We start from the raw sequence: 24,503 nt of genomic DNA, 5'->3' as shown, positions 1-24,503 counted from the left end.
TACGACTGGCAGAACATACCGGAGGCCTATTCTTTTCCCGGGCCTCCACGGGGTTTATTATTATTATTATTAACTTTTCAGAAAGTTATATTCACTGTAATTAACACAATTGCACTACCAAAACCTATGCTTATTTTATTTTATTGGTTCTGTCAATATATGCATTCACCTATTGGAAAAATCTCATGTCACAATTAGGGTACAGAATTTTAATTTTCCTTGTAGTCAGTTAGGCCAATAGACAACTGCCTTTATTGTAGTTTGGATTATCTGGAATGGTCCTGTATATAATAGCTGCCATTTCTTATTCTTTCTTAATAGTAGTGAAAGTTTCTAGTAAGTTTTCAACTTCACTTTTTAGGGCAACAGAGTGTACTTGCCTTCTGCCTTGCATCTTATGACACTGTTACTTTTGAAGATTAGCATTTTCTGTAGTAGAGGTCAATATTTGTTTTATCTTTTCTTCCAGGGTTTCCTCTGCTTTTCTTTTCACCTTTTCACTAAATCAACTGGCGTGTGTGAGATACACTATATGGGAAGAATACTCACTATTTCTTCGAACACACCTACAAATTCTACCCATTCGGTCTGTTTATGAGGACCTTACAAAACGGTTAAGCTCATGAAAGTTCTTCCCTATGGTGTTGTTATGGGGTTTGAATCACGAGACCAACATTTGCTAAATCTACTGATCTTCCAAGCATTCCCTCAATTTACGACAAGTGAAATAGGATATGTTGTTCGATAAAATCCTCCTATTGACTGGTTTGACAGCAGCTGATTTTCCTGCATACGGCTTAACACATTTTGAAAAGATATCATATAAGCCAGCAATATATCTAGCGCATCCAAAGGCTGAAAGTAGTAGCCGTGAAAGATCAATACAAACCGTACTCACAGGTTTTGTGTGTAATATCGGATGCAGTTCTGACTTACCACGCAAGTTCGAAGGTTTTGCCTTTTTGCAGAGTAAACAAGCTTTCAGAACTTCTTTGTACGCCGCAACAAATTTTGGAAATAGCAATATAGGTTCAATTTCCTGTAGTATTTTTTGCACCATAATTCCCCCCATACATAATGAGTATTCCACACAAGAAATGTGGTCGGAACATACATGTACCACTTATCAGGTAGGATATCTGATAAATACTTCATAAAACACTTCATAAAATTGATAATGTTGTAACTCGGGATTATTTCCTGGCGGAAAAAGAAGCTTCACTTTACTCCACTTGGGGTCGTTAATTTGTAGCTCCTTCATGTTCTTACACAGGTCTGGAAAATGGTACTTACACTTTGAATCATTCATCAGCATAATTTTGAATTTGGAAGTTTGTTCTACCAGATCTTCAAATTCAGGTAATCCTAGAGGCAATCGTGATAAGGTGTCAGCAAATATATTGTCACTTTTACGTACAAAAAATGGTTCAAATGTCTCTGAGCACTTTGGGACTTAACTGCTGAGGTCATCAGTCCCCTAGAACTTAGAACTACTTAAACCTAACTAATCTAAGAACATCACACACATCCAAGCCCGAGGCAGGATTCGTACCTGCGACCGTAGGAGCAGCGCGGTTCCGGGCTGAAGCGCCCAGAACAGCTCGGCCACAACGGCCGGCTTTTACGTACACAAGCTCAAAATCATATGACTGAAGAAACACTGTCAAAAAGGCACGACTACTGTGTAGCAGTTTATATGACAGTAAGGAACTCAAGGCTCGGTGATTGCAGTAAACCTTCTCATGTCTCCCAAACAAATAATAGTGAATTTTTTTTAAAAGCCCAACCATTATCCAAGGTCTCTCGTTCAGTTGGAGAATACGCTCTTTCGCACTTGGATAAGGTCATACTGGCGAAGCTGATTATCCTTATTTGATTTTTTCCTTTATTGGGTATAATTTGAAAGAGGTATGCCCATAGCCCAGAAAATGAGGTATTACAGGCAACGCAGAAGTCTTTTGATATATTAGGACGATAAATTAACAGCCACAAAGTTCTTCTTGCAACTTTCTGTCCAGTACTAAGGACTATTCTTCCTTAAAAGCCCTAATAAGGCATTACTATTCAACAACTGTATGACACAATTGCCTAAGGAATGAACATAACCCTACAAAAGCCATCAGTTGTCGTTTGTTCATTGGAAACGAAAATATCTTAATAGAACTTAGTTTCTCAAGCTCGGGTGTTGTATGCTGAGATGAAATTACATGACCTAGGAATTTGATCTTGCATTGCACAAACTTGCATTTTGATAAATTTGCAGTCACTCCAGTAGATAAAAATTTCCGCAGTGTTTTTTCTAACAGTTCAACGTGTTCCTTCCAGCTAGGAGAGGCAATTAAGATACGATCCACATAGACAAAGCACTGAGTCAAGTGTGGCTATAAAGACTCCCAAACCAACGTTCAATCCAAAGGGCTTGGTAGTAGTAAGATCTTCCAGCACATATAAATGCAGTTCATTTCCTCGAGTCTTCAGAGAGCAAAATCTGCCAGTATGAGGTCGCATGTCGACGGTAAATAAATAACTAACCTCGAATAACTTCTGTAGTTGTTCCTCCAAGTTCTCAGGACACGTTCGTACAAGCACAATTATGCGATTTATTTCGTTTACGTCGAGTACGAGGTGTTCTTTCCCGTTGGGCTTGGCCAGTGTAAGAAGTTGACTGCCGTAATGGGAGGACAAAGATTCAGTGACCACCACTCTAACATACATCTTTCCTGAATCACAGCCTCTCTCTTAGACCTTGGAATTGAATACGCAATTTTTCAAAAAGTTTCATGGGGTTTTACTTCCATGCGGTATTCAGAAGTTTTAATTATGCCTGGGTTCTTGTCAAATTCACAAATATACTTTGACAGTAAATCTTTCAATTGCTCCTGCTGCTGGAGAGTAATATCGGTAGACTCTAAGACTTTATCCTGGACTAATTTGTCATCTTTATAATTCGAAGTACAATGACAAAACAAATCATTAACCAGTAACTCTCTGGTTTTGAGAAGCCATAATTGTATGATTTGACAATATTTATCGTGGCACTTAGGAATTTTGATCAAATCCAGAGCGACTTCCATCTCATCAACTGGAAGATAGCATTTACACACCTCTACTTCAATTCTGATGCACTTCTTAAGATCTCAGTGCCAAGACAACACCTTTCTATCAGATCTTCCACTACTAAAAACATGTATTCTATGGCTGTGCTTCCTGCCATCACATCAACATGGATTTGTATTTTTACTGGTTTCGACTTACTACACATTGCACCAACGATTCTGCAGTTTTGAACTAGACAGGTTGAGAGCTTTCGAATTTTACTTATTTCACCAAATGATACCCTATACATAATATTCATCATTGCAGCAGTGTCGAGCAAGATAACAGTATTTCCCTTGAACCTAAAGTACACATGTGAAGATTAGCCATTAATTCTTCTCTCACATGTACTTATTCATTGTACCTTAACATCTGACTGCATAAATCAGGTTCACCTTCACTCCATCCGTGGGCCAACATCAGGAGGGGGAGGACGGGGTGATTAAATGTTGCTGACACCAGTTTGTTGAACTAACAACTACAGGGCGCATCTCAATTGTGATTGCGGCAGTACTCACTCTGCGATTTTGATTATGCCAACGATTGTCAATGATACGATTTATTCAGGATTCCGTTGTGGATCAGTATTACGATTTTCATTAAAGAGTAACTGATTTTGCTAACTGGAATACCACTGGTTGTTATGTTTTTACGCGACATAGGTTCATCTCAAAACTGACATATTTCTCAAAATACTTTCTTAGGCTTACTTGTATAGGACTATACAGTTCTGGATTAAAGAATTCCTTTCTCAGATTTCCTTGAACGCATTTTGACTAATAACTTGCTAAATAGACATTTTCGAATTATTCATAAAACGTTCTGCAATCAAGGTAGCCTAAAGGGCATACTCGCCCTGGGAAAAGCCTGTGATGAACTGAATCTTTTGTGACTCAAACCATGTTTTAGGCAACACATTTCTGAAAGATTTAATGACAATAGCAGAATGTACGGTTTTCGACTCCTTTATGTATAATCTGGAAATTGTCTATGTTTGAGGAGACTTTTTTCCAACAAGACGGAGGTAATTGTGGGTCTTTGCACTAAGTTCCTACTTGTACAGTTTCGTACCAATTGTCTACATGCGCAAACGTCGTCAGCGCATTCGTTGTTTTGAGATTTCGGATTATGATAGTGTCACTGATTCCATCTACTTGAGCTACATGTATTATCAGGAAATTGCTCTTTTACAGTATTTAATTTGACCAGTTATTAACTTAAAACACTTGTTTGCATTTGGACAGATCTTAAGTCAGCTATTCCATGTGAAACCAAGTTCACTTTTGACAGCTTGCAATGTGGTGCCCTTTAAAGCATGCAGCTCAGTGACAGTCTCATCTTTCGAATTACTTAGCTCTCCTTCGAATATTTCAGTAATGTGATTTTTCTTTTTTAAATACCTCTATTTTTGTCTCAGACTAATCAGATATATTTTCTACGCGTGGCACTACTTATTTCACTGTGAGCTTTCCATTATTTTGCTCTAGTTGCAAAGCATCAAAATTTTCTGACGGTTTTTTTACCTTTCCAGGAAGGTGCCTTGTAGTTATCTGCAAACACGACATTTCGGTGTTTATGTAATCCAAAAGGGATCTTAATGCTTCTATTATGGGGTTAGCCACTTATACTTTCAGCTGTTCGTTTTGACCCTTCGGACGATATCATCGCTGTGGGGCAGGAGAAGTCGTTCCCAAGTGCGTTATCCCTCAATAATGGAATAGAGGGGTGCCATTTCTAAACTTCGGTTTCGCACTGCACTCATGCGTCTTAGTTCTGGTAAAGCGGCTGAAATGACGAGGACTCGGAAATGTTATTATACTGTCCTTCTTGGTCTTTATAATAGCGCTCGACACGTCCCTTTAAAGAGTTATGAAAGTTCACCGCGTGAAGGCGACACTCTTGCAACTCAAAAGACTGCAATTACATGGTCTTCGTTTGCGTTCTGAGCCACGTTCTATTCTCTAGGATGAGTTGGCGTCTCTGTATCACCTAATTCGGCTTGGAACGCGGTCTCGAAGGACGTGTCTCACTACTATTCGTTCTATAGATGGCCTTTAGTGGTCATCCCAACATTTCCGATGGCATCAAATGATATGCCTTCTGCTGACTTTACTTCCCTCCTCGATAGTGTTGTTACGCCAGCTCTCCATGAGGAGTCTTTGGCAGCTTTTCACCGTGATGAGGTATCTGCAGTGTAGTTAGTTCTCATTTCCGCAAATCACATGGTTTGGGCGCGTTTCTCAAAGAATTTTATGTTCGGTTTTGACCTCTGATATGAGATACGACAACATCTGAGGTGAATGAAGTGGTGCAGGGTGAACACATCGTGCCCTCCTTGAAGGTTGGAAATACTGTTGTAATTCCCAAAAACACGGGACGTCTGTCCGTTTATCAGGTGCGACTGATAACGCTACTTAATCTTGATCATAAAATTGTACCGCGGGCAACAAATATCCGCTTTTCGGTTTTGTTTGCTGACATTATCGCTCGTGATTAAACTTGTCTGCCGGGTCGTACTCTCCTGACTCCCGTTGCTGAATGTCGTGATCTCATCTCAACTGCTTCCACTGTTCCTGCGTCAGGAGTTTTACTTTTTACTGATTTTAATCATGCGTTTGACCGAGTCAGTTATGATTTTCTGCTGCGAGTGTTGACGGCTGTCAGTTTTGATGATGCTGCAGGACGGATATTCACCTCCCCAATTACTGGTTTCAGGCACCTACTTATTCCCCACCCCCCACCCCCACAGTAGTGTGTCGAGATGTCCTGCATGGGCGTCTCCTATCTATGTCGTGCTATTTCTGAAACTCTTACTGCGGTCTGCAGCTGCTCGATTGGATGGTTGGTCGTTATTCGGAGAAAGGTTCATCACTCAGACGTATGCCGATGACGCTATGGTGCTTCTTCGTACTCCTGACGACATACCGGTGCTCAAGGACGTTTTGGACGTATTTTTTCGTATTCCGGGAGCACAGATTAATGAACAGAAGCATCGGTTACTCAATTTTCGGGTATTTTACGCGGTTGAGATTCCATGCGCTGTGGCGGTCGCCTAACATCGACTGTTGGGTGTTGTTATTGATCGTTTTCCGATTAAGAGGCCTGCGTTAAAGTGGAAGTCTGTTTTGGCCAGGATTTAAGGAGCAGTCCTTGATCACGAGCGTCGCTCCCTCTCGTTACTTCATAGGATTCAGACGTTCGAAACTTACTTGTTGAGCATAGCTTATTTTCTTGCCCAAAATTTTTTTCCTTCTTATTATGATGACCCGAAAGTTACAACGATTATCGGGCTAGTTTACTCGTTGAAACTCTATTTTTCGGGCGCACTATGAGGTTTACGGCGAGACCCTGGCTGATGGGAGATTTGGCCTTCCTGATGTTCGGGTCAAGGCTTCTGCTTCATTTCTCCGACGCAATGTTTCAACGTGTCTTCGCATCCCTCAATCACTTACAGCTCCCATTTTTGCATGTCTCCGACCTGAAAGCTAAACCCTTCCAATAAATGTTGGTAGGATAGATAAAACTTAAGGCATGTTCGGGAAGTTTCTACTCATGTGAGTTATTTGGGGGTTGCTCTTCTTTTCCAGTCTCCAATCACATCTCTCTGTAAAAACGTTGTTATGTCGCTGGACGATTCCAAATCACGCTTCCACTGTAGAGATCCTACCACCAGAGACAGACTAGAAGGTTGTATGATTAAATGTCAAGGGAAGGGACTGAGACAGGATTGTAGCCTCTCCCCGATGCTATTTAATCTGTATATTGAGCAAGCAGTAAAGGAAAAAAAAAAAAGAAAAATTCGGAGTAGGTATTAAAATCCATGGAGAAGAAATAAAAATTTTAAGGTTCGCCGATGACATTGTAATTCTGTCAGAGACAGGAAAGGACTTGGAAGAGCAACTGAACGGAATGGACAGTGTCTTGAAACGAGGATATAAGATGAACATCAACAAAAGCAAAACGAGGATAATGGAATGTAGTCGAATTAAGTCGGGGGATGCTGAGGGAATTAGATTAGGAAATGAGACACTTCAAGTAGTACAGGAGTTTTGCTATTTGGGTGCAAAATAACTGATAATGGGAAAGTAGAGAGGATATAAAATGTAGACTGGCAATGGCAAGGAAAGCGTTTCTGAAGAAGAGAAATTTGTTAACATCGTGTATAGATTTAAGTGTCAGGAAGTAGTTTCTGAAAGTATTTGTATGGAGTGCAGCCATGTATGGAAGTGAAACATGGACGATAAATAGTTTGGACAAGAAGAGAATAGAAGCTTTCGAAATGTGGTGCTACAGAAGAATGCTGAAGATTAGATGAGTAGATCACATAACTAATGAGGAGGTATTGAATAGAATTGGGGAGAAGAGGAGTTTGTGGCACAACTTGACAAGAAGAAGTGACCGGTTGGTAGGACATGTTCTGAGGCATCAATGGATCACAAACTTAGCATTGGAGGGCAGCGTGGAGGGTAAAAATCGTAGAGGGAGACTAAGAGATGAATACACTAAGCAGATTCAGAAGGATGTAGGTTGCAGTAAGTACTGGAAGAAGCATGCACAGGATAGAGTAGCAAGGAGAGCTGCATCAAACCAGTCTCAGGACTGAAGACCACAACAACAACAACCTATTTTTCCAATGGAAGTGGCGTCGTCGCGGTACCAAGTCGTTCATAGCCTTATCTGCACCAACGTTCGACGTTTTCGTATTGAACCTAGTGAGACAGACCGATGCAGTCGTTGCCATGAAACGGATACATTATGTCATCGGTTGGTCCCCTGCGGCCACAGAAAATGGAATCGCCTCCGTCGACAACTGGCCTTTCTTGCCAGGTCCCGATTCTACTTTCTTTTCAAGAACGAATAATAATACAGTTATGTGGCTTGTCGGGCATTATGATCACTACATGGTGAGGAGCGGGCATAACAAGGACCCTTGTGCCTTTTACAAATATCTGGTTACATAGCAAAGGATGTCACGCTGTCATAAGCTTTTTGCGAATATGCTGTATCTGATACATAATCCGTTCGAATGTTTCATTCCTGTTACCTTGCTTTCGGTAAACGTGACAGAAGGTAACAGAAAAATAAAAAAGAAAAAAAAAGCAAAAAGATGTTGAGTCAACCGGTCCTCAAGGTATTTTCGTTATGGTCCCTGGTCCCTTTTCAGGTATATTGTTGGAGAGTATTTCACTTTTGTGGCCCTGTTTATCTTCTCCTTTTTTTTTAAATAAACAAAAATTGTTGCAGGCCATGACTGGAAAAAAGTTTTTTTTTTTTTAAGTGGTGGAAACTACGGAGAAATAAATCCAGTTTCGTGTCTTTCTTTTTTGAGTAGCAAGTTGTAAGGTTTCAACAAATATATAAATAAATAAATAAAGATAAAACAACAAAATACAATGAAAACAAGAAATAAATAAAAAAGGCCAGTACTGTGTATGGGACCAGCACAGTGACAGGTGAGGACTGAGGGAGGTGAGGGGGGGAGAGGGTACAGGGGATATCGTGGCCAGGCCTCGGGATTCGACCCGAGACCCCTGCCCACCTAGTCTCCAGCCGACCTGAAAAAGAAAAAACAAAAAAAAGAAAGAAATGTTAAGGTGACCGCTCGCATAAATCGGGAAAGCCGTGTGCGAGTTCTAGTCCGGCCAAAATTCTCATTTTGGTCATTCTTTTATACAGCTTATGATTTGATGATTGTTCATATTCGCAGTTGCAAATACATTTAATGTATTCATGTGACTTTTGTCTCTGGGGACGTATAAAAGAAGGTTGAAAGTGCTATTCTGAGATAAAGAGGTCGGTACAGGAGAGGAATTCGTTGCGGGACCCATGAAGCCAGTCAGAAGACTATTCAAAATATTAACCAGGGACACTTTCTGTCTGTAGCTGATCTGAAGGCCAGTATACAGGAACACGTTGCTCAGGTGCTACCAGAACAGCTACAAGCACTTGTTGACCACGTCGTTTTACGGATTCGGCATCTTCGACGTCTCCGGTGCTCATATTGAACGAACTGTGTACGTGGCGGTTAATAATAAAATCAACATTATGCCTTTATCACTTGTTTTACCTCTTCTGCCTACCTCCTGTTCCTAACCTGTTACATGTAGAAACATTTCTATGCGTCTGCCTTGAATTGACAGCGCCATATTTGTAGCTGGTGGCCAAAATTGGAAATATACCAGCATAAATCGGTTTTCGCACCCATATGATACGATAATTACAGATCACACTGGACATCTGACAGTAGCTGCACTTCAATTATAACCACCCGCGATTCATGATGATTATGTTTCAGATCCGCAACCCAGTGAATGTCAATACAGTTCCTTTAATTAGACCACGACTAATTCAAGTATCTCCCACATCGTTTGCCAGAATTAATGAGCTGCTTATACCCTTCACATTCACACGTTCAGGGAGTGGGGGCGAGTGCAAATGAAGGGCCCTAGGTACAGTCATAAACCAGGGAACGAGTGAACCCTCTCCCCTGAAACCTTTTAATATTTATTTAACATTTGGACTTTAATAACTGCACCGATACAGTTGTAAAAGACACACTAAGAAATATGGAATTTTTTGCAGTTGGCAACACAGTATTGGCTCCCAATTTTATTCGCTGATGATCGAGACTTACTGAAGTGCAACGAAACTGAACTACATGTGGACACGCACGAACCCATTGACTGAGATTTAAACTGCAGCTTTCTTTAACAAATCTAAAATAATGGCTTTGAGTGAAAAATAGTCATACCGTTCAAAGGCTGTTACTGACGATAAATTATGTAGCAAGTTCGCAAATTTAGCCTTTCGACGGGAAGATGATCTGAGAAATAAATTCAATAAAGACCAATTAGTGTGTGTCACTGTAAACACAGTGCTTACCAACAAAATGCAAAAGTACGCGTAAATGTAATTTTGTAAAGCAATGTCATTGTGTACGCTCTTGCTAAATGTAAATGTTTCGTTGGACTGTTCTTCAATAAATACGCAGGGAGGAGATAAGGAATGACTTCTTTGTACTGTTCACACTATTGCTGCGTTAGTACTGAGAGTAGTTAAATAGTTCGTACCAGCCAACACCTGCTTCATATTTGTCTTTTCCCCCTTTCAGGTCCACTTACATCGCTGGACAAGACTAAGTGCCTCTACAATGGGAAGCCATATGATCACAACAGTTTCCTGTTCCATGGAAAGTGGGGCGAACTCAAATCTCCATGCATGCAAATATGTCGTTGCTACATCCTTCCAGAAGGAATCTGGAAGTTAGTAAATACCTTTTCTAGCACTGTATTCACTCCAAGCAAAATCTGTGCCAACACATGCAGCAGGTCAAAACAGAGATCTATTACAAAAGTACTGCTTTCTCTGATACTGGAAGATGTTGTTGTTGTGGTCTTCAGTCCTGAGACTGGTTTGATGCAGCTCTCCATGCTACTCTATCCTGTGCAAGCTTCTTCATCTCCCAGTACCTACTGCAACCTACATCCTTCTGAATCTGCTTAGTGTATTCATCTCTTGGTCTCCCTCTACGATTTTTACCCTCCACGCTGCCCTCCAATGCTAAATTTGTGATCCCTTGATGCCTCAGAACATGTCCTACCAACCGATCCCTTCTTCTTGTCAAGTTGTGCCACAAACTTCTCTTCTCCCCAATCCTATTCAATACCTCCTCATTAGTTACGTGATCTACCCACCTTATCTTCAGCATTCTTCTGTAGCACCACATTCCGAAAGCTTCTATTGTCTTCTTGTCCAAACTGGTTATCGTCCATGTTTCACTTCCATACATGGCTACACTCCATACAAATACTTTCAGAAACGACTTCCTGACACTTAAATCTATACTCGATGTTAACAAATTTCTCTTCTTCAGAAATTATTTCCTTGCCATTGCCAGTCTACATTTTATATCCTCTCTACTTCGACCATCATCAGTTATTTTACTCCCTAAATAGCAAAACTCCTTTACTACTTTAAGTGTCTCATTTCCTAATCTAATCCCCTCAGCATCACCCGATTTAATTTGACTACATTCCATTATCCTCGTTTTGCTTTTGTTGATGTTCATCTTATATCCTCCTTTCAAGACACTGTCCATTCCGTTCAACTGCTCTTCCAAGTCCTTTGCTGTCTCTGACAGAATTACAATGTCATCGGCGAACCTCAAAGTTTTTACTTCTTCTCCATGAACTTTAATACCTACTCCGAATTTTTCTTTTGTTTCCTTTACTGCTTGCTCAATATACAGATTGAATAACATCGGGGAGAGGCTACAACCCTGTCTCACTCCTTTCCCAACCACTGCTTCCCTTTCATGCCCCTCGACTCTTATAACTGCCATCTGGTTTCTGTACAAATTGTAAATAGCCTTTCGCTCCCTGTATTTTACCCCTGCCACCTTCAGAATTTGAAAGAGAGTATTCCAGTTAACGTTGTCAAAAGCTTTCTCTAAGTCTACAAATGCTAGAAATGTAGGTTTGCCTTTTCTTAATCTTTCTTCTAAGATAAGTCGTAAGGTTAGTATTGCCTCACGTGTTCCAACATTTCTACGGAATCCAAACTGATCTTCCCCGAGGTCCGCTTCTACCAGTTTTTCCATTCGTCTGTAAAGAATTCGCGTCAGTATTTTGCAGCTGTGACTTATTAAACTGATTGTTCGGTAATTTTCACATCTGTCAACACCTGCTTTCTTTGGTATTGGAATTATTATATTCTTCTTGACGTCTGTGGGTATTTCGCCTGTCTCATACATCTTGCTCACCAGATGGTAGAGTTTTGTCAGGACTGGCTCTCCCAAGGCCATCAGTAGTTCTAATGGAATGTTGTCTACTCCCGGGGCCTTGTTTCGACTCAGGTCTTTCAGTGCTCTGTCAAACTCTTCACGCAGTATCTTATCTCCCATTTCATCTTCATCTACATCCTCTTCCATTTCCATAATACTGTCCTCAAGTACATCGCCCTTGTATAAACCCTCTATATACTCCTTCCACCTTTCTGCCTTCCCTTCTTTGCTTAGAACTGGGTTGCCATCTGAGCTCTTGATATTAATACAAGTGGTTTTCTTCTCTCCAAAGGTCTCTTTAATTTTCCTGTAGGCAGTATCTATCTTACCCCTAGTGAGACAAGCCTCTACATCCTTACATTTGTCCTCTAGCCATCCCTGCTTAGCCATTTTGCACTTTCTGTCGATCTCATTTTTGAGACGTTTGTATTCCCTTTTGCCTGCTTCATTTACTGCACTTTTATATTTTCTCCTTTCATCAATTAAATTCATTATTTCTTCTGTTACCCAAGGATTTCTATTAGCCCTCGTCTTTTTACCTACTTGATCCTCTGCTGCCTTCACTACTTCATCCCTCAGAGCTACCCATTCTTCTTCTGCTGTATTTCTTTCCCCCATTCCTGTCAATTGTTCCCTTATGCTCTCCCTGAAACTCTCTACAACTGGAAGATAGGAAAGTGAAAAACGAAATCAGATATACTGCTTAATTGCTTATTTGTATTTTATGCAGCCAGTCACTTTTATTTGTTTTACGTTCAGTTTAACATACTGCAATGTCTGTCGAGCATGTTTTGATCTCTTTCAGGTGTTTACACATACAGAAAGTTATCACTTAAAAACGTATGAAACTAAACTGACATAAAAAACGTGTAAAACACGATTTTCTCACCATAGAACCTGATGCAGAAATGTCTGTATCCCACTCAGGCTATGATGTCATTCATAATAAATAATGAGACACAGCTCGACACCAGTGGAAATCACTGGACACCAATTTCTAGCGGTTCTAGGCGCGCAGTCCGGAACCGCGCGACTGCTACGGTCGCAGGTTCGAATCCTGCCTCGGGCATGGATGTGTGTGATGTCCTTAGGTTAGTTAGGTTTAAGTAGTTCTAAGTTCTAGGGGACTGATGACCTCTGAAGTTAAGTCCCATAGTGCTCAGAGCCATTTTGAACCAATTTCTAGCCCATCAGCGCCTCTCCAAATACCCTAATAGCCACACCAGCAGCAAACAATAAACGAGAAGTCCTATGTTGATATAGGTTAAGACATTTTCTTATGAAGTAACGGTTTGGATACGTATAAGCACATGAAGATGAGCAAAACAAGCCCGAAAAGTGTTGCAGTATTTAGTTCAAACATAAAACAAATAAAAGTGACCGGTAGCGGTAAATACAAATAAGTAATTATTACACACACTCACGGTTCTCAAACGTAGCCCGTGTCGCCACAAGTAAGTATACTGCTTTCTTAAAACACGAGGATAAATTATGCTTTGTGATGTCATCCGATCTGCGGAAATAAACTATCACGTAGTACATACGATTACAAATAATGACTCAATTGTATTTCTCTGTGCGTCAGTAACTGAATGTATTGGAAAAATATTATTTAATATCTCAGTGTTAATCTGGGAAGGGAATTTAAATTCAGAGAGAAGCAATGAAACCAACTTTAAGATTTGCCAATCACAGTGTTTCTAGTTTTTGGCAGAGGCAGCAATGGTCTTGGTAGAACAGCTTAAGACCATACATTCCATATTGAGAAGGGGGAAGAGGTTGTAAGATGAATATCAACGAAGGTCAAACAAGGATGATGGAGTATAATCGAGGTGAACCAAAAACGCTGTGGAAATTAGTTTAGGAAAAGAGACACTAAGGGTAATAGATGATATTTCCTGTTTCAGCAGCAAAGTAATTGACGATGGCGAAGTAAACGACTAGAAATTGCACACTGGCGGAAAGTAAAATACATTAATATCGAATAAAAAGTCTGAGTAATAGGAAAGCTTTCCATAAAGTATTTGACTCAAGTGTAGGCTTATAAGGAAGTGAAACGTGGTAGACGAACAATACAGACAAACTGCGAACAGAAGCTTTCGGAATGTGATGTTACGGAAGAATGCTGACGATGAAGTGCGTTCATTGGATTACCACAGAAGGGGTACTGCTTTAGGTCGGCGAGAAAATATCTTCAGGACACAAACTGATTTAAAAAAGGGATATTTTGGTACGACACGTCATGAGGAATCAGGGAGTAGTTCATTTTGTAATGGAGTAAACTGTGTGTCTTCTGTTTCTGGCGAGGGAGGGGGGGGGGGGGGGGGGGGGGGGGAGGGGGAGATAAAACTTGTACAGGAAAACCCAGGCTCGACTATAGTGGGAACGGACGTAGAAATGCGGCATTTACGTAGAGATTTTATTTATTTAGCGTATGGTAGTTAAGTACATTTCAGTATTGGATCAAGTTATCCTATATTACATATATTCACGGAGAAACATCTAGTCTTTGTATATATTCAGTGGATTTTTGGGGTGCCATGAGGAATTCTTCAAAGTCCCCACTGAACACTCTGGCACTGCGTTCTTCTCTGATGTGTTGGATGGTCTGCTTAGGGGCGGAGCAGTCACATGCTGGAGAAGACAGCAGTCCCCATTTGTAGGGTGAGCCAGCCCAACTTCCATGCGCAGTTCATAGTCGGTTCAGAGTTGACCTGACCTTGCGGGTATGATCAAACGCAGGAACTGCCTCAGTAATACAAGGCATTAGGTGGCAAGTAGTTGGTGCATTTTGGAGCCATTATCTTCTCCAAGAGTTGACGTCAGGCCCAGTGAAGCTGTCAAGTGCAAGAGGATGATGTTTTGAACGAAGCCTCTAGATGCTGAGATGAGGTATATCGATGTGTACCGGTAGTTCAGGGTTTGCTTCGATCTTGTTGTATTCCCTGACCAAAGCTGCTTCTGGTCGCATTTTTGGTGGCGGTATATGACTCAGGACAGGTAGCCATGTCCGGAACGGCGCTGTTGCTACGGTTGCAGGTTCGAATCCTGCCTCTGGCATGGATGTGTGTGATATTCTTAGGTTAGTTAGGTTTAAGCAGGTCTAAGTCTAGGGGACCGACGACCTCAGATGTTAAGTCCCATAGTGTTCAGAGCCATTTGAACCATTTGAACAGGTAGCCATGTGTTAGGTGTAGACCTAACGATTCATGAAATAATGCGCATAGTGTTGTTAAGTTCAACATCCATTTTGTTCACATGGCTACTGTTTAACCGTACTAGTGCACAATACTCCGACGCAGAGTGTACCAGGCTCAGCGCAGACGTCCTCAGGGTTGTTGCCATTGATCCCCAGGTGATTCGGCAGAGTTTATGGATGAGGTTGCTTCTTGTTCTCACCTTGGCAACTGTTTTTGTAAGGTGTGATTTAAATGACGAGGTTCTGTCCAACGTGACCCATAGGTATCTTGGCTCCTTATTGTGGTTGAGGCGTGTGTCGCCAATGGATACATCCAGAGCTCTGTCGGTTTTTCTGTTATTCAGATGGAAGCAAGTTACTTCTGTTTTCGTGGCATTAGGCCTAAGCCTCCATTTACGGAAGTATGCTGCCAGGGTAGACAGATCGGATGTCAGGGTTTCTTCTGTTGTATCAAAATCGGTGTGTCTTGCTGCAAAGGCCCAGTCATCGGCGTAGCCAAATTTCGTACAGGGCAGGGCAGACAGGGCAGACAGATCGGATGTCAGGTTTTTTTTCAGTTGTATCAAAATCGGTGTGTCTTGTTGCAATGGCCCAATCATCGGCGTAGCCAAATTTCGTACAAGCTGTTTCTGGCATGTCAGCAATATATAGGCTGAAAGCAGTGGGGCTAATACTGAGCCTTGAGGTAAGCCATTTTGAAGGAATTTCTGGGTACTGACTCTTTTTCCTATGATGAATCCTCTGTTACCAATCATGTTACCAATTAACCTTTGTCACTTTTTGACAGGGAATTATTTTCATCAATTTATACAGTAGGTCTTGTCTATCAGAGGCTGCTGACAAGTCAATAAAGGCCACTGATGTTTTCACTTTCTTTTGCAGTCCCGCTTCAATATATGTTGTAAGGGCCAGGACTCGGACTCCACAACTTCGGCTGGGACGAAGGCCGGCTTATTCTACTGGGATGGCCGTGAGTATTGTCTGAACGATCCTGTTAAGTAGTACTCGTTCCAGAAGTTTGTACACCATGCTATGCAGTGCTATGGGCCGGTAGTTTTGCGGAAGATTTTCCGGTTTACCTGGCTTTAGAAGGAAGATTGTCTTGGCACGAATAAGTTCTTGGGGTATATTTCCTGTCTGCATTAGTGATGCGAAGAACTTTGCTAACCATATTTTCGTATATTTGCCAGACTTGCTAAGAAACTCTGGGAGGATGTCATCTGAACCGGGGGATTTACCTGGTTTTGTGTCCTTTATTGCTGCCAAGATCTCTTCGGGGGTGATGTCGCGTGAATACTTAGTGTCAACACTGGCTGTTGCTTTTAGCTTTCTAAGTTCATGTTTAATGCATATTGTTGTCTCTCGGTGGTTTGCCCCTTTAGATGTTTTATCAATGTGCAAAGCAGTTTTGTTCGATGTTGTGAGGTTTTCTTCTCGAGTGATACGGCTGGCTCCTCCTAGTTTACGAAGCAGGGACCATGCTTTTCTGCTGGATACTTTAAAGTCCATAACCTGTGTAGTTTCCATCCACTTCTGTCGTCGTGCACTGCCAAGGCTGCTTATGAGTCCATCTACTATTTCTCTGTCACTGTTGCTTTGGTAGTCATTATACAGCGTTCCTCACATTCTTTGCGGTTTCCTCTAGGTATGTGCTTTTATGCTCTACTGATGACTGTTCCCACAAATCATTTGTAGTATCAGCGGATGGAGGGAGCCATCATAGACATTTATCGAGGTCTTCAGAGTAAGTTTTCAAATCCGCTTTTTGTAGGTTCCATCTCAGTCGAGGAGTTTAGGTTATCAGTGGAATACTAAGACTGGGCGGTGTTAACCATGAGCGAAATCTGGCAAAACATTTCGGCTTGTGTTGACCAGTTGATTTTCATCAGCTGTGCCAAAGCATGAGCCTGGATCATACTCTCGTTTCCGAGATGCTGATCTGAAGTAACCGCGAACTTTAGCATCGAAAAATGAGGTGGACGTTGTTTTCTTCTGCCCAGTTTGCTAAGGCTTCACCATTTGTATCAGTTGTTCTGTATCGCCATTGCGCGTGGTGGCTGTTAAAGTCTCCTACATAGATCGTGGGATGGCGGTATTATTGGAGCACGTCTGCTGGCCATGCGGATCCTAGTTGTTTGTCAACGTTGCTTATGACCAGTTCACCTATTCTGATTATCACAGAGTGGATATTGTCATTTGCGGAAGTGGATACAAGTGAGCGTTCTCTGTTTTATTTTTGACGTATGTGGCTACTCCATAGGCATGGTGGTATGTTACGCCAATGATATCGTATGCTGGTATTTTTCCTCTGGAACGTAGTTGATCTTCGTCATCTGTGTGGGTTTCCTGTAGGGCAACTACGTCAATGTTGTGCTTAGTCAATAACTTTTCAAGAATTTGGCATTTGGTTTTACTAATGCCCTCAGTATTCAGTTGGCATATTTTAATACTTACTCCTAGATGTTTGGCCCTGAGAAGGGCTTTTGATGTGATTATGACTACATTTCCTCTCGGTTATGTACTTCTCGAATAGCCAGTTTTGTTGCCTTCTTAGCACCACCCAGGGGTCACGTGTGGCGCAAATTTCAGGTTTACACCCACGGACGTGAAGCAAAATCGACCCCCTAACTAGATATGAAAGGACTAGCAAAGGAGAGCCAATCTTCGGACGGAAGATCACGACAACAAAAAGGAAAAACAGCACGAAATAAACCATCACGGGCTCCATGTTTGTGTCATTTTATTCGAGATTTTTGTGGCTGAGCTGCTGCGTTCCTTGAAAGAAACAGGCAGCGAGCTTAACTTTGAATATATCTGGTGTTGTCCGAATAGGAGAAAGCGATTGCAAGCATATAATCAAATGTAAAATTACAAACATTTTAAAAACTTTTTTAAAACTTTCAGAATTTTTGTATATATTATCTCAATCTAATTTCTAATTTAACTCTCTCCTTTTTTTTTTTTTTTTTTTTTTTTTTTTTTTTTTTTTTTTTTTTTTTTACAAGTTGCTGACTAGTTTCGGTAGCTTAACTACCATCGTCAGATCTGAGAAAAGGCAAACCAAAACAATATTTCCTTGAGTAAGAAATTTATGTAAAAACTGCTATTGGTTTACTTTACTTTATGTTATATTAAACATAAAACAAATAAAAGTATAAAAGTGACCCGTAGCAGAAAATACAAATAAGTAATTATTCCACACAGTCACGGTTCCCAAACATAGCCAGTATGGCCACAGATTCTACTTTCAACGTGGTAACTTAACATTGCATAGAGTAGGGCCACACGATGCTACCCGATGATTGCAGCTGAACGCCCAAAAGAGCATTAAGCGAGAATAACTACGAGAGTATTTTCCAGACGAATGAACGTATTTACCTCGGCGCCAGACGATGTCAGAGACGAATGAATACTATTTTTACGACTTTGCACACTAATTATATACTGGGAAATAAATAAGAAATATCTATTTGAGAAAGGCTAATTCTTTGAACGTATCACGTTATCTATGACATCAACTGAAACAAAAACCCTGTACGTCATCGTAAAAAGTTTTCGTTATTCTTATTTGTTTGTCAGTACATAATACACTTCCCTTACGTTCGTTTTATGCTGTGCATAACACATTTTACTTGGAGATTTAAAACAAGTATGTCATGGACAATGCAACAGTCGTGTACACTGCCAGGGGATTTATACTACTACATGTGGTAGGTTAATTACATAAAAAATTTTAAAGGTAAGCCAACAACAATTTTTACATAACTTTGTTACTCAAGAAAATAGTTCTTTTGTTTTGTCTGTCCTCAAATCTGAAGATGGTAACTAAGTTGCTGAAACTGGTCATAATTTTTAAAAATAGTAAAAGTATAAAGGTTTTGAAAAAAATTATCGAAAGTTTTTAATTTTTAAATAATTTTACATTTTAACTTTATTAATCTAAGCCACCTTCAGAGATTTCACCCACCATTACTTAGACTAATGCATCATGCTGTTTACGTCAACTGCGTTTTGAATTCTGTAGCTGCCTCATATATTTACATCCAGCACCAAATTTGGCACTGTAGGTACCACGTTTCCAAAATTATATATTTACGTCTGACTGTAAATTAGTTGTAAATACAGGCACTAGTGTGCAAAGTCGTAAAAATAGTATTTATTCTCCTCGGACATAGTTCATTCGCCAGGAAAGTACTGTAGTACTAATTCTCGCTTAGTGTTTACTTTTGGTGTTCGACTACAAATTTCGAGCACTAACGTGTGACCCTCAGCTACGCAGTGTTAAGTTACCACGTTGTGAGTAGAATCTGTGAATTTATCTTACTGTACGGTGGGTCCGAAGTCGAGAAGTAGTAGTAGTAGTAGTAGTAGTAGTAGTAGCAGTGCGACATGTCGAAATAATGAAATGTTACACGTGACTTGTGGTGGCTCTGCAATTTTAATTTCTAATTTAATTTAAAATCGCTTTTCCCCTGCAGGCAATGCCTACGCTCGCTAAATTCTCAGTCAGTTTTACATGTCTCTTTGTGCTTGAAATTCCCTTTTTCACATAACGAGAAGGTGCTTCCTTTAGAAATGTGTAAAAAGTGTCAGTTGTTCGATGAATAACGCTTGTTTTTCAGGCAGACGCTTTAAACAAAACAGTCTTTATGATTCTCTCTCTCTCTTTTATTCTGTAGGGGAGAAGCGAGGTTCTCTTGTGACGACACGAGATGCTCTCACTTGACGAGTCCTGACGGCTGTTATCCGACCTACAGTTTAGACCAGTGCTGTAGCAGTGGACAGAAGTGTGGTAAGTAGGAACCAATGCTCTGAATGATTGGAAAGGCGTCAGTTTCTTTTAATTCTATTTCGTCTGAATTTCAGTTGTGTTACGGGAGAGATGAAAGGAATAATTCTTCTTAAAAAAACTCTTTCATGTGTCATTAGCTGTTCAATGTGACATAATGTATACTGGATTAAATCATACGTATGTCACTACTCTTAATAACTTGAAGTTCTTACAGTCTAGACTGAGGAGGAAAGCAGCTTAGAGGAAATGTAGTGCGGTTTTTGTCCAAAGCTACCCGACATGACATCTTCACTCTAAGAGCGCCCATCAAACACTTATACAGAAATCCAAGACCTCCCATGTGCGTGGCAGCGGGTCTGAAATACCTAGTTTTTACGTTTTTGTGGGCGGTTTGTTTTCGTTAATTTTGTGAGACTTAGTGCGATTTTTTAAAATACTATCGCCTTTTTCAAGAGACTAAAAATTATTTTAGTTGCCAGTCAGAAAGTGATGGAGAACATTCGTCACATAATCATCCGTCCACAAGCCCACAATTCAGCTCGCCAAAACTGAAATAAATGTTCAAACTTTCTGTACATAATCTAGAGGAGTCAGGAACCACGACGATAAATAACAGTAGCCGGGCCATATGACCGAGCGGTTCTAGGCGCTTCAGTCCGGAACCGCGCTGCTGCTACGGTCGCAGGTTCGAATCCTGCCTCGGGCATGGATGTATGTGATGTCCTTAGGTTAGTTAGGTTTAAGTAGTTCTAAGTCTAGGGGACTGATGACCTCAGATGTTAAGTCCCATAGTGCTTAGAGACATGTGAACCATTTTGAAATAACAGTGTACTCTCTTTTAACAAATCAGAAAATTCAAGAAGAGTTCACACACACTGGTACGGAATACCCGCATTATGATGTCTGTGGTGGGAAGGACAGGGCCAAAGGGAGATTGAAGATGATTCGTGTTGTAAACTTTCTTTTCCTTTTATCAGAACACGTTAGATTTATGTAAACATCTGTCGAGAAAACACCTGCAGTGGTAAAGACTACCAAGAAACAGAATAACTTATAATCATAAAACACGAGATTGAGTCACAGGAAACAGATTATATAAAATAATACAAAACTGTAACAGTACAATAACTCGAAAGAAAGTTTAAGATTAACGATCCAAAATAGGAGTACACTCCGCAAATAAGCACCATATGAGAAAATTTCTGTGCCACTGGATAGCGGAGATGCGCAAGGCAAGCAAGAGAAATAACGTGGCAAAATTGATGTTAAATATTGCGTCCTGAATAACACAAATAATCAGTGAGAACTTTCATAAAATTAACAGATCTTACATTGAAATGCCAAAGAAACTGGTATAGGCATCCGTATTAAAATACAGAGATATGGAACAGGCAGAACATGGCGCTGCGGTCGGGAAAGCGTGTATAAGACAACTGTCTGGCGCTGTCGTTAAATCAGTTACTGCTGCTACAATGGCAGGTTATCAAGATTTAAGTGAGTTTGAACGTGAATATCAGGAATCCGGTAAAGCATCAAATCTCCAAAATCGCCGCGGCCGAAACAGATCCTGAAAGAACAGGACCAACGACGACTAAAGAAAATCGTTCAGTGTGACAAAAGTGTAACCTTTCTGCAAATTACTGCAGATTTCAACGCTGGCCCATCGACAAGTGTCAGCATGCGAACCATCGATATGGGCTTTCGGAGCCGAAGGCACACACGTGTACCCTTGATGACTGCAGGACACAGAGGTTTACGCCTCGCCTGGTCCCGTCAACACCGACATTGGAAGAGTCTCGTTTCGAATTGTATCGAGCGAATGGATTTACTGGTATGGAGACAACCACATGAATCCATGGACCCTGCAAGTTCATGCTGGTGCAGGCACTGTAATGGTGCAAAAAAAAAAATGGTTCAAATGGCTCTGAGGACTATGGGCCTCAACTGCTGTGGTCATAAGTCCCCTAGAACTTAGAACTACTTAAACCTAACTAACCTAAGGACAGCACACAACACCCAGCCATCACGAGGCAGAGAAAATCCCTGACCCCGCCGGGAATCGAACCCGGGAACCCGGGCGTGGGAAGCGAGAACGCTACCGCACGACCACGAGATGCGGACTGTAATGGTGCAGTCGTGTGCAGTTGGAGTAATACGGGAGCCCTACGTCTAGATATGACTCTGACAGATGACACATACGTAAGCATCCTCTCTGATCACCTGCGTCCATTCATGCCCATTGTGCATTTCGTCAGACTTGGGCAATTCCAGAAGGATAATTCGACACTCCACACGTCCAAAATTGCTACAGAGTAGCTCCAGGAACACTCTTCTGAGTTTAAACACTTCGGCTGGCCCCAAACTCCCCATACATGAACATTATTGAGCATATCTGGGATGCCTTGCAACGTGCTGTTCAGAAGAGATCCCCACCCCCTCGTACTCTTACGGATTTATGAACAGCCCTGCATGATTCATGGTGTCAGTTCCCCCCCAGCGCTACTTCAGACATTAGTCGAGTCTGGGTCACGTCGTGTTTCGGCACTTCTGCGTGCTCGCGGGGAAGCTACACGATATGAGACAGGTGTACTAGTTTCTTTGGCTCTTCAGTGTACATAAACAGTGACTGATAAGAGTGAACTCGTTGTTTCATACGATAACATTATTGTAATTCATTAAAGTTTTCGTATCGAAATCAGCGACTTCTGCTCGAAGTTCCTAGTATTGCTAATTATCACTCCATCTGTCAATTAAGCATCGTTAACTTGTTACCTTATAAGTGCTACGGCCGGCGCACCAAACATAATCATCGGATTGAAATACAAGCTTCCCAGTAAATTATCATTCCAAGTAAGTTCACTTTCACACATTTACAGAAAATATGCACTATAGCCACTTAGATCAATAAATACTCAAGTCACTATCTTTAGTGCCATCCCACGCTTAGCGTAAGCGATCGTGGACAGTACTGCGGCACATTCTGAAGCGTATAAGCATTTAGCGAGTTACGTCAAGGGCGACTGACGACGAGCGAATCACTCTGATATACCACTACGGTCGTCCTTTTTATACCGCCGATGTTGCTTCGGAGCGGACTAGAAAGAGAACGCCTACAGCTAGAATGTCATATGTTAACAGCAGTGCTCACATACCATCCTTTTTCACAACATCACACATATCATTGTTAGTTGGAGACCAACAGCTATCTAAATTTTTCTATGAGCAATACTGTATTCTAAGTATGTACCACACAGCTTTTAGTTAGATAACTCTTAAATTACAGTTTCCTGAACTTTTCTAATGGAACGGAGTATAGATTGTAACCTCATAACTGCTCCATCATCACTTCTTATACGCTGAAGAGCCAAACAAACTGGTACACCTGCCTAATATCGTGTACGCCCCCCCCCCGCCCCCAAACACACACACTTAGCACACACAAGTGCCGCAACGCGACATGGCATGGCCTCGACTAATAACAAAAATAGTACTGGAGGGAACTGATACCATGAATCCTGCTGGGCTGTCCATAAATCCATACGAGTACGTGGGGGTGGAGATCTCTTCCTGAACAGCTCGTTGTAAGGCATCCCTGATATGCTCAACATGGGAGTTTGGTGGCCTGTGGAAGTGTTCCTGGAGCTACTCTGTAGCAATTCTGCATGTGTGGGGTGGCGCATTGTCCTGCAGGAATTGCTCAGGTCCGTCGGAATGCACAATTGACACGAATGGATGCTAATGATCAGACAGGATGCTTACGTACGTGTCACCTATCAGAGTCGTATCTACACGTATCAGCGGTCCCAAATCACTCCAACTGCACTCGCCCAACACCATTACAAAGCTTCCACCAGCTTGAACAGTTCCCTGCTGGCATGAGGTTGTCTCCATACTCGTGCACGTCCATCTGCTCTAAAGGCACCGAAGGCCCATGTCGATGATGTTTCGTTGAATGGTTCGCACACTAACACTTGTTGATGGGCCACCACTGGAATCTGCAGCAATTTGCGGAAAGGTTCCACTTTTGTCACGTTGAGCGATTCTCTTCAGTCGTCTTTGGTCCTTTTGTTGCAGGAATTTTTTCCGGCTGCAGCGATGTTGGAGATTTGATGTTTTACCGGATTCTCGATATTCACGGTACACTCGTGAAATGGTCATACTGGAAAATACCCACTTCATCGCTACCTCGGAGATTCTGCCTCCCATTGCTCGTGCGCCGACTGTAACTCCACGTTCAAACTCACCTAAATCTTGATAACCTGGCACTGCAGCAGCAGTAACCGATCTAACAACTGCGCCAGAGACTTGTTGTCTTATATAGCCGTTGCCAACAGCAACGCCGTATTCTGCCTATCTCTGTATTTGAATACGAACGCCTATACCAGCTTCGTTGGCGCTGCAGTGTAGTTAGATAACTCTTAAACTACAATTTCTAGACTTTTTCTGATGGTAGTGAACACACGTTGCAACCTCTAAAGTGTCGCTGTTCTACCGTCTGTACCTCGGTATAAGGTTACATCTCCTGGTAACTAGACAAAACTCCATTGTCACTTCGTATAAACATTGTGCTATAGTTTCATCATCGTAAGTTATGTGTAAAGACTAGTTAATCTATCTATTTTTACTAATTTTAA

General features: G+C 41.3%; 1 protein-coding gene across 1 annotated transcript in view; it reads left to right on the top strand.

The window, feature by feature from the left end:
* Positions 1-24,503, top strand: part of LOC126234360 (uncharacterized) — a 121,424-nt gene that overhangs the window by 54,175 nt on the left and 42,746 nt on the right. The window contains exons 3-4 of the mRNA XM_049943048.1: positions 10,208-10,358; positions 19,757-19,869. Of these exons, the coding sequence (XP_049799005.1) occupies positions 10,208-10,358; positions 19,757-19,869 (264 nt within the window). The remainder of the gene's footprint in view (positions 1-10,207; positions 10,359-19,756; positions 19,870-24,503) is intronic.

This window comes from Schistocerca nitens, chromosome 2, assembly GCF_023898315.1.
Source record: "Schistocerca nitens isolate TAMUIC-IGC-003100 chromosome 2, iqSchNite1.1, whole genome shotgun sequence".
NCBI classification, from domain to species: Eukaryota; Metazoa; Arthropoda; class Insecta; order Orthoptera; family Acrididae; genus Schistocerca; species Schistocerca nitens.
Note: the sequence above shows the minus strand (reverse complement) of the source record. Positions and strands in the feature narration are given on the sequence as shown.